At 42.9% G+C, this 11,621-nt stretch overlaps 1 protein-coding gene across 2 annotated transcripts in view; it reads right to left on the bottom strand.

Moving 5' to 3' along the window:
• VPS53 (VPS53 GARP complex subunit) overlaps positions 1-11,621 on the bottom strand; it is a 151,594-nt gene that overhangs the window by 92,992 nt on the left and 46,981 nt on the right. For both annotated transcript variants that reach the window (XM_006768080.2, XM_015566769.1), the window contains exons 5-7: positions 7,170-7,256; positions 5,102-5,217; positions 2,485-2,604 (exon numbers count right to left, since the gene is read on the bottom strand). In XM_006768080.2, coding sequence (XP_006768143.1) covers positions 2,485-2,604; positions 5,102-5,217; positions 7,170-7,256 — 323 coding nt within the window. The remainder of the gene's footprint in view (positions 1-2,484; positions 2,605-5,101; positions 5,218-7,169; positions 7,257-11,621) is intronic.

The following is an 11,621-nucleotide window of genomic DNA, read 5'->3' as shown; positions in this document are numbered from 1 at the left end:
CATACTCCTTACTGGGTATGTGCCCGCAACCAAGGTAGATGCCCTTGACCGGAATCGAACCTGGGACCCTTGAGTCCGCAGGCCAAAGCTGTATGCACTGAGCCAAACCGGTTAGGGCTCATTCTCTACTTTAGTTTCTTTCATCACTACATCATGTGATCGCAATTTGCCAGGTATCTCTCACATGTAAGAGATTAGAAATAGCCCTGAAAAATATTTTTAGTTCAAGGATTTCAAGAGAATACAAGACTCTTCCATTCTTTCTCAGGAGATATTGACTGATTACTAGAAACATTTGCTTTCATGGACATTCTTAAGCCAGGAGGATTTGTAATATGAAGATGGTATTTTTTAAAAAATCTTTCCTTCAATGTTATATTAGTGTTTAAGCATTTTCCAGAGGGGAAGTTGGAAAAAAATAACTATATTCAAGTCAAGATCCATGAATTTAATATTTCAAATGCACAGGCAAAGACTTCAGAATACAACCTTTTATATGATTTCTACAATTTATAGACAGCAAGCTATTAAATTAGAGAAGCTGAAGCAATGCATAGGGCATAACTTGCCTTCTCCCCTCCCCCCAAACAAATAGCTATTTCTATCATTTCCAGATGGTTCTACCATTGCTATGTAAACATCAGAGAGGAAAATCACCAGAAATGATGCTAAAAATAACAAGTCTGGACTTTCCTCAAACTTTTAATACCTCTTGAAAAACAATTGTAGTCAAGCACTGAAAACAAGGTTTTTTCTCTTGTGTTATTTTTAGTGTTACTTAATAGTACATGCCTATATTAATCTACCATTTTTGCAAATAGAGGCTTTCCACTAAAAGAGAAGTAAATCCTCCTGAGTTTGCAGCAACCCTACATGATAATGAGTGTTTGCAGCACTGAAATATATTAATGAAGTGTTAGATTTTCTCTTTATAAGGGAAATGTCATTACAACAGTGATCACAACGTTCTTCAAATTTATAAAACCACCTTTCAAAAACATGTTAGAAAGCAAAGAGTCCTAAAAGACATTTGCTTGTATGACTCTAAGTTGCTTTTTCATAAATAAAATTCAGTTCTGCTCCATTCCTGCCATTAACAATGCTCATCACAAACAACCAACCAGTTGGTAACCAACCTCTCAACACATCTCCTTGACCTCATGGCCATTATTTTGGTATAGTCCTTATCTTCTCAAGTCTAGAACACAGTCTAAACCCCCAGTGTCATGTACCTATAATCCACCAGACTTCCATAAAATACAAGTGAGATCATGCCCCTCCTGCTCAAAATCTTTCATTGCCCACCAAATAAAGAAACAGTTCTCTAGCAAGGTATATGAACTCTGACCTTGCCTACCTATGCAGGCTTTCACTCTCTATCATCTCCCAAAGTGACAGGATGCTCTCTCTCTCTTCTATTCTCCCACTCTCCTTTTTATCTTGATGGGAAGATCCTTCCCATTCTTTTAAAATCAGATTAAAATTGAATTCTTCTAAAACCCCTACCCTTAGCCCCTGAAGGTTCATTCTATCAATTCCTCCTCTAAGATCCTGCCATGCCCTGTATAGCAAATACCAGTTTTACTGTATCTGTGCTCTGCTGAAATTTTATATTAGTGTTTCTCTTCTCTACACAAAGATGAACTCCTCGAGTAGAGAGTGTGTATTGCTCATCTTGTGCCTGTGGTACTCCAGCACAGGGTCTAGGATATAGAAGACGCACAGTAAATATCTATTAGGTAAATGAAGGGAAGAATAAATGAACGGGAAAAACAGATCAACTCTGGATCATTATGAGGATAGGGGGAGGAGTTACTGCCTCCTTCCCTTCTCCCCCATCCACTGAGAGCAAGTCTGCCTTCTCCATTCAAGCTTCCTTCCTTTTCGCAGCTCATAAAGCCCTATTTGCCCACTCTCTTAGCTGCTTTCCATCCCCAGTGTGGCATGGCGACCAGCCATCTCTAAGTGTGAAGGGGTTAGGAAGGATGACGGGAAGGGTGGTGACTTCCCTAGTACTCTGCCAAGCTCTGTTCTGACATTCCTTTGTAATTCTTTGGGATTTCCATTGCAAGAGGGTACACTGAGTGCATGTTGCCATCTCCCCTTCCTGCCCCAGAGCAGTAGAAATAATAAAAAGATTTTAATAAAAATCCAGAACTATACAAAAAAAGATGTGGTAAACTAGAAACTCTAAGTCGTGTGTGGTTTGTTACAAGGAAATAGACAACTGGGAGAGTTCCCCTCACTAATACAGACAACTGAGAGCTGTTGAGATATACAACTTGCCAGCTGCCACTGCAATGATGGCAGGCCAGCAACTATGTGACTTGGGTACTTTGGAAGACATGGTCAGGAGCTGGTAAGGGTACGGTGGATGGGAAGTCTGCATCACAGATTTAAATCAGATGCCATCTAAGGTTCCTTCTTATAATGGGATTGTATAAGGAACATACGGGAAGATCATTTTCTCTGATGACACAGTACCTTTCGGAAAGCTGCCGGATCTGTGGAATTCCCATGTACTTGTGGAAGTGCTCCAGAACGTTCATCACACCCTGAAGAAGATTAGCAACTTCTCCATACTGCCTCCGCCTGGTCATGGCTCTGCAAGGAAGTAAGAAGTTGAGAACTCTAGAAAACCACTAAGGACACAAGAAACAGATGTGGAACAATCTACTCTGAGCTCTAAAACAGACATCACTGGAGCAGAGGGCGAGAGTGGGCTAGAGGGCGTTGAAGGGGGGGGGAGGGGAAACGGGGACATATGTAATATTTTCAACAATAAACATTAAAAAAACAAATTCTATAAATCCAAAAAATAAAACAGACATCAACTAGATTTAGTAAGTATTTGCTGAGCGCTAAAAAAGTATGGTGCTATGCAGTGGGGGGAGACGTCTAAATCCTCAAGGCAACAACATTTAGTCAGGGAGAGGGCCAAATACACAGCTAACTAATACCAGATAGGATGAATTGAGTTCTAAGCAGAAATACTAGGTATATGCTATGGGAGGTACAAAAGAATGTGTGAGTAATGGGTTCTCATTGTGTGGGGAAAGGGAAATCTGGGAAGACTATGAATTTTGGATTTGAGTTGGGTTATGGGATTAGCAGGCTTTTGACAGAGAACATGGGTAAGGATGTTATTATCTGAGGATTACACTTTAGGGGCAAGCCAAACACATCTTCCCAGGATACAACAAAGGGCATTTAGGTTCAATTACATGTTAACTCAGATCTGCACATTTTAAGCCAATGTTAAGCAACTCTGTTTCCCTATTGCAAAGGTTAATGAAACATAAAAGAGGATGCTGATAAAATCAAGTTACACATAGCAAGGAAGGACAAACCATTAGATCTAAATCTTTCATTAGGGTTGGGCTTTTAAATTTAAAGTATATTTTATGGCCGAAACCGGTTTGGCTCAGTGGATAGAGCGTCAGCCTGCGGACTGAAAGGTCCCAGGTTCGATTCCGGTCAAGGGCATGTGCCTTGGTTGCGGGCACATCCCCAGTGGGGAGTGTGCAGGAGGCAGCTGATCGATGTTTCTCTCTCATCGATGTTTCTGACTCTCTGTCTCTCTCCTTTCCTCTCTGTGAAAACTGAATAAAATATATTTTTTAAAAAAAAGTATATTTTATGATTTCCCTTAAGAGGCATTTACAAAGACAGGATCAAGTTCAAGCTGTGATGCTGCTGCCGGGTCAGATAGTTGTGCAAAACTAAGCATCTTGGGGGAGGGACAAGGAAATTGCTCTGCCAGTCTGCCACTGGCCGCTGACCTCTCTGATCACTACTTGCAGGAGAATGGACCAGGGTTCACTGAAACTCATGCAACATCTGGGAGAGATCAAGAAGGAGCCAGTCCCCCGCCCCTAACTTTGGATACTGCATCTAAATTTACGTGAAGATGCTCTTTCTCTGTCCACACATGAGATTACACTGAGGCTGGGGCAGGGGGAATTCAGCCCGAGTCAGACCACAGAAGAGAACTGGCACGTCAGAATCTTGCTAATGAAGGAGGCCTTGACACTGCTTCTTTGTGGTAAATAACCAGCTCTTCCTTTTATTTTTATTTTTTCTAAATATATTTTATTGATACTTTTAAAAAGAGGAAGGGAGAGGGATAGAGAGTTAGATACATTGATGAGAGAGAAACATCGATCAGCTGCCTCCTGCATACCTCTATTGGGGATGTGAGCGCAACCAAGGTACATGCCCTTGACTGGAATCAAACCTGGGACCCACCAGTCGGCAGGCTGACGCTCTATCCACTGAGCCAAACCAGGTAGGGCCAGCTCTTTCTTTTAATACTAGTTCTAATGTCCTCATACATCATTCCTTATAGTTCCTCTATAAACCAAACAGGAAGCTACTATATTTGAAAAACTGGGTTGAATGATAAATCAAAGATATGTTTTTATATGATACATTCAATGACAGTGTGACTCAGCCCATCACAAGCCGGAAAACTTGCCAAGGTTAAGGCTGTAGGGAGGGACAATGGCCTCGAATCACCTTGTGGGCTTCAACGATAGAGATCTACCAGACCTACCTGTCAGGTTGTTTGTATTCTTGGAGTCATTTCTCCACATGCTTCCAGGGCCCATTCAGATTCATTTGCATCTCATTTCAAAGTGTCACGCTGTGCCCTGGCTGGTTTTGCTCAGTGTTTAGAGCATCAGTCTGCACACCAAAGGGTTGCGGGTTTGAGTCCCCGATCAAGGGCACATACCTGAGTTGCAGGTTCAATCCCTGGCCTTAGTGGGGTCAAGTTCAGGAGGCAACTAAGCCACATGTTTCTTGCACATTGATGTTTCTCTCTCCCTATCCCTCCCTCCCTCTCTTCCACACTCTCTGAAAATCAACGGGAAAAATATCCTCAAGTGAGGATTAACAACAGCAAAAAGTGCCAGGTTGTTTGTTGGGTTTTGAACACCAGAGGGCAGAAAGTAAATCTGGTGACTGAACATTTGAGCCAGATTTGCAGAAAGTGGGGCAAGATGGTGAGACTTTACTGGCTGAGAAGTAAACAGACCCTTTTCTCTATGTGACACATTCATATCGTGTGGACCGAAAAGAGGAAGTTGACACGGCTTACTCGAGGGAATCGACACCGCCCGCCAACATGTGCAGGTGGTTCAGCGTTGTGATTGAGGTGGTCAGGTGGCGTTTGGCATGGTCTAACTGCTTAATATCACGGGTGATTTCTTTAACCTAAATATTGAAAACCACGGGAGAAAAAGGAAGAAGGTAAGAATGATGTAAACCCATCCGCAAGTAGCTCCACAAGAAAATAATGCAAATGAAGGAAGAAAAAAAAAATCTCAGGTTATACCTGAAACTAATACAAAATAACATTGACTATAAACTGTAATTAAAAAATAAAATGTTAAAAAAAAGTCTCAGGTTAGCCCTTGGAGAAAACACAGGCTTTTTCACAACAGATAATCAAATTCATTCCCAATCAGCCCATTTAAATTTAATTTGGCATTTCTTCAACTGACTTTACCCAGGGATATAAAATCCTCATTTGTGAGAATGAAATGAACTTTATTTTTCACCCCCAATGGAGTCTACCGGGCCCAGAAGCCAAGTACAGTGCATGTACTATTCTGACCTTTTTCTGACCTTAAACAAGGTCAGAAAAGCTTGCCTTCTGCCACCGGGACTACTAGGTTCAGAATAAAAATGGATGGTATTAGTTGGCTAATTCTACTGAGATGGTCTTCACTCACGGAACTAGGGTTTACTGTCTTCAGAAAAGAAAGAACTCCTCTCAAATTTGAAGATTTTTAAGAATGTAAACCCCGTAACATAAGCTTAGCATGTAATGTCACAAGAGAAGCGGCAGAGTCTTCAGTGAGTGAGAAGGAAATCGGAGGAGTAAAATTCCAAGTGTTGATCTGCCAGGTCCAAGAGGAAGAAGTGCTATATCTGGGAACACAAGTATATTTTAGTCACTAGAAAAGTACACTGGGTAGTGACGTGGGGGCAATTTTCCAACTTTACCAACACCCAGGTAAAATCTTCCCCTAACTGCCTGAGTTCATGTTGACCAAGAAGCTTCTGAAGAGCAACTTGCTTTCCCAGGTTCTCTGATACCTGGAAGGGAGGGAGTGCCCCAATACCAGGCACACATATCCTGGTTACTGGAAAGATATACCTCCCATTAAAAGTGAAAAGCCTGGGTCCTGGCTGGGTGCTTAGTTGGTTGGAGCATTGTCCTGTACACTGAAAGCAAATCAGTTTAAAAAACACACTATGTCCTTAGGTGAGGATTAAAAAAATTTTCAAATAAAAGAAGTGAAAAACCTGGAAGTGAGTTAAGTTCAGGTGACCTGATTTTCTAGTTGGATCACCCTGCATGAACTCATAAAGATTATGACCTGCACAGCTTAGTTTCACAATCACAAACTTGCAAGGTTTTTTGAAACCAAAAAGATTAGGGGAAAAAGTGATAGTAATAATGGTTTCCATTCATTGAGCAGCTAACACAAGCCTAAGACCATCTCAGTGCTCTTCATACATTCAATTCTTATAACACTTTGAGCTAGATGTTGTTATTCTTATTTATAGTTGAAAAAACTGGAATTCAGAGACATTACATTATGTAGGCAGAATCTGAGGCCAGGAGTTGGCATTTCACAGCACCTCCCACAGAGGACGAGTGGGTGAGGCTGGATTCTGGTCAGCAGCGGGGCCTTCAGAGTACATCACCGGAGGACAGGTGTGCAGAGGGAGAACTTAATCAAAACCATAAGCTTGTATCCTGGGCAGGGTACATCCACCTCCCAGATCCAGGAACCATTTTCATGTGATACCAAGTGACATATCGTATATCTTAATAATGGCTTCCATTCATTGAGCAATTAACACAAGCGTGATATAAAATGCGTGATATAAACAAGTGCTAGAGAAAGGGATCCAAAATGACTAGAAAACTATATAAACACAGGGCTGCAAATATCGGGCGGCAGGGAATGAGCCGCTGCACCGCTAGCTCCTCCTCCTGAACTGATCTAGAGTGTACTCAGCGGGCTTGGTTTAGAGATGTGGGTGCTGCGGTTGGCAGCAAATGGGAGTATAAGTCCAATAACAAGTGTAAGTGGATGAGATGCAAACTTCCTCTCCTGGAGCAAAAAAATTAGGAAGAAACCTAAACTCACCATTTGCTCTGATTTTTCTGCTTTGTCTTTGATATCTTTGATTTTGCCGAAGAGTTGCTGAATCGCTTTCTGGGCCTCTTCAAGTGCCTAGAATAAGAGGAATAGATGAAAAACTAGACGGCACCAGTCCCTACACTGTAATCAAGTCCAGCTTCAGAAGAAAATTAATAAAGTTCTCTTGATTCATTGCACTTACGCTGACAATTTTACTGGACCAAAGTAGTAAAGACAGAGTCCAGCATTTGGATACAGGCAAATACTCGGGATTCTTGCCAATATACATCATACAGTTTTAATTTAAAAACGAAACTATTTCCCTCTATCCCAGCGATTACTACACATATTGATGACAACAAATAAACAGGACATGCATATCTATGTGTGCGTGCGTGCGCATGTGTGTCTGTGCACATGCATGCATGCGCACATATGCGGTAACCTCCAAAAACTGTAGAAAGACAGAGATGACTGAAGGGGGTAGGGGAAGCTCTGAATTTTGGAACTTCCAGATGACTGTGCCTTCAAAAACATCACAACTATCCATGGGAGCTCCAGACTGCGGCAAACCTTAAAGACATTACAATGCCCCACTTGGAAATCAAAGAAATGAAGTTAGAAAGGGACGCTTAAAGCTACAGGTGAGCCAAATGTTTCCCCTGAAATAAGAACCTACAAAGACGAATGCCACACATTAAAAATATTACAACCCACAGTAGCTTCTGTGAGGAGGGGAAGCAATATTCAGGGATTTGGGAGGGTGCAAAAGCCACACATGTGCAGAACATGTGTATTTATAAAAGATGCAGCAAAGGACCCATGCTTCATTTCATCAAAAGCACTTTATTTAGTTTGGATTTAAGAGTGGCCTGTCCTAATTGGGTCTCACTAGCCCTTTATAAATGTAATGACAGGGCTAATGTAACCCTAGAGCTGTGTGTGGCCGTTTGCCGACAGAGAAAAACAGACAGCCTTCGTGGGAAGGACACCCTCACAGAGGGAAGAGGAAAACAAAGCTGAGTTGGAGAAAGACAAAAGGCAGACAGGATTATCTGAACCTCTGCATCCAGCTGTACCCAATGGAAGAGCTACCTCTGCACTATGAATTCATACATATTCTTTTTTGCTTAAAAAAAAAAAATCCCCAAAAAGCAAACTTAAGTTGGCTTCCTCTGCAGGAAATATTTTCCTTGTTAGAGGGATCATATCTCCCTTTCCTTCCCAGGTTTCCTGAGCTGTCCGCTTCTTCTCATATTGGGAAGCCTTTTTAATCTTGAGCTCCCTGCCCTGCGTGCAGCTCACATCCAAACATGGCTTTCTTTTGATCTTCTTCCACCTCCTCTGGGGTTTGCAGGAGGTTTCACATGGGGGGGCAAGGATGCTAAGCTAGTGCATGTGACTATGCTATGGCTTCCGCAGTGAACGCCCAGGAGCTCCTCTGAGAAAGCCCTCAGCCCATTTGTTGCCAAGTCTGAGGTCACGATTCCAGCAGCTGCTCCACCACCTCCCTAGGCAGTGTGTGTTTGCTCTGCTGGATCAACTTACTTACGTCTACAGAGGTTTGTGAGCAAAGGAGCTCTCTACCTGTCATTTCTGCCACCTGGACACAGGTATTTTCATCATTGGAAAGTTTGGTCCTAGAGCTGGAAAGGGGGCAATGGAATGGAATTGGGTCACTCTAGGTGGCCCCTCTCCATCCCATTCCACCCAAAAAGGATGCCTCACTCAGCAACTGTTTCCACTCAGCTTCCTACCATCCTGTCTTTCTGATTCCAGGACTTGGCATCCCTGAAACAGCTGTGGTGTCGCCCTGCCCAGGTGGCTCAGCTGACTGGAGCATCATCCGACGCACCAAAAGGTGTGGGTTCGATTCCCAGTCAGGGCATACACCTAGGTTTCAGGTTTGATCCCCAGTTGGGGCGAGTATGGGAGGCAACTGATTCATGTTTCTCTCTCACATCAATGTTTCTCTCTCTCTCTCCCTTCCTCTCTCTCTCTAAAAATCAAGAAAAACATATCCTCAGGTAAGAATTAAAAAAAAAAAAAAAAGGAAAAAGCTGTGGTGTCGAGACAACCCTCCATTTTTCAGTTAGAAGGCAGGAATATGGGGCCTCTCTCCGCTGTCACATACTAGCTGTATATCTCGGGCATTAATTTCCTTGTCTGAAAAGTGATGATGATGGCACTTCCAGGGTTACTGGGAAAACTTAATGACATAATAAGTATAAAAAGCTGCATGAATATTTTATTTATTTCCAGAACTTATGACCAACCTGAGCAAATGCATGTATGCATATATTTATAGGTAAATATACACATATATATGTAATGTTCTCCTCTGACGACACTTTTCTCTCTCACACACAACCTCTAGGCCCGCCTACCAGCTGACCCGTCTTATTTTTAGCCCCTCCCTGAGTGAATCCATGCCCACTCACTCCATCTCCCTACCCCTTCTCAACAGCACTAATCATCAAGGAAATGCAAATCGAAACCACAAAACATATGACCTCACACCTGTCAGACTGGCTATTATCCAAAAGACAACAAACAGTAAGTGCTAGTAGTGATGTGGAGAAAAGGGAACCCTAGTGCACTGTTAGTGGGATTGTAAATTGATGCAGCCACTATAGAAAATAGTGTGGAGATTCTTTAAAATAAAAATAGGCCGAAACCGGTTTGGCTCAGTGGATAGAGCGTCGGCCTGCGGACTGAAGGGTCCCAGGTTCGATTCAGGTCAAGGGCATGTACCTGGGCTGTGGGCACATCCCCAGTGGGAGATGTGCAGGAGGCAGCTGATCGATGTTTCTCTCTCATCAATGTTTCTAACTCTCTATCTCTCTCCCTTCCTCTCTGTGAAAAATCAATAAAAAAAATATATATAAAAAACAGAACTACCATATGACCCAGTAATTCCACTTCTGGGTATCTATGCAAAGGAAACAAAAACACTACTTTGAAAAGACATATACACCTCCATGTTCATTGTAGCATTATTTACAATAATCACGATATGGAAGCAATCTAAGTGTCCACCAATAGATGAATGAATAAAGAAAGTGTGGTACAGCCCTAGCCGGTTTGGCTTAGTGGATAGAATACTGGTCTGCAGACGGAAGAGTCTCAGGTTTGATTCCGGTCAATGGCACGTACCTCGGTTGCAGACTCCTTCCCGGCCCGGGCCCTAGTCAGGGCCCATGCAGGAGGCAACCAATTGATGTGTTTCTCTGACATTGATATTTCTCTCTGTCTTTCCCTCTCGCCTCAACTATCTCTAAAAATTAATGGAAAAATATCCTCGGATGGGGATTAAAAAAAAAAGTGTGGTACATTTATACAATGAAATATTATTCAGCCATAACAAAGAATGAAATCTTGCCATTTGCAACAACATGGACGGACCTAGAGGGTATTATGCCAAGTGAAATAAGTCAGACAGACAAATACTGTATATTTTCACTTATATGCAGAATCTAAAAAACAAAATAAACATACAGAACAAAATCAAAACAGGCTCATAGAAACAGAATTTATGGCTGCCATAGGGGAAGAAAGGCTGAAGAAGATTAAGAAGTACAAACTGCCGGTTATAAAATAAGTCATGATGGAGCAACCAAGATGGTGGCATAGGTAAATACCTGAACTTGCTGCTGCGCACAATCACATTAAAACTACAGCTAAAAGACAAAACGAATTATCATCCAGAACCACGGGAAAGCTGGCTGAGTGGAAATTCTACAACTAGAAGGAAAGCACACTGAGTCCAGTAGGAGGTGCAGAGGTGCAGAGGTATGGAAGTATAGAGGTACGGAGGCAGCTGGGTATGCTATTGTCTTTTCAAACGGGTAGAAGACACAAGCTCCCGACTACTCTGTACTCCAGCTCTGGGCGAGAATTTGGGGACCCAGACTCATACAAAGAGAAACTGGACTGTCTGGCATCGGGCCGAAAGGCAAGGGCGGCTTTCTCGCAGAGGTGCTTGCAGCGGTCATTGTTCCTGCATAGGGCTGCAGGACACAGACCCCGGGACCTCTCAGAGGCAAAGGAGACTGGCAGCCATTGAGGTTTGCTCCGCCCAAGTGATTCCCTGAGACCCCGCCCCACCCAATTTACAACCCCACCCAAGCTGTGCGCAGAGGCTTTTGCATATGAACGGCCTGGCCTTTCTCCGCCTAAAAACCTGTCAAACTGTAGCTGGGTCAGAGAACCCCAGAGCTTCCAAAAGAAGGCCTACAACTCATCAGCAGCCTGCATTACTTCACAGCGGGCCTCATCTGTGTACCTCCAAACCCCAAACAAATAGGAGGTTCCTGCAGCTCTCCCTGTAGCTCCTGCTGTGTGGCCTCAGGCAGTGGCTAACTTTGCACCTCTTTGGAGATCCAAGAGCCAGTCTACCCAGTGGTCAGAGTGAGACCATACCAGATTACAACTCTTCAGATCCATAAGAAAAAAAAC

Source organism: Myotis davidii, unplaced genomic scaffold, assembly GCF_000327345.1.
Source record: "Myotis davidii unplaced genomic scaffold, ASM32734v1 scaffold363, whole genome shotgun sequence".
In the NCBI taxonomy this organism is placed as follows: Eukaryota; Metazoa; Chordata; class Mammalia; order Chiroptera; family Vespertilionidae; genus Myotis; species Myotis davidii.
The sequence above is the reverse complement of the archived record's forward strand: the minus strand, read 5'-3'. Positions and strand labels throughout refer to the sequence as shown.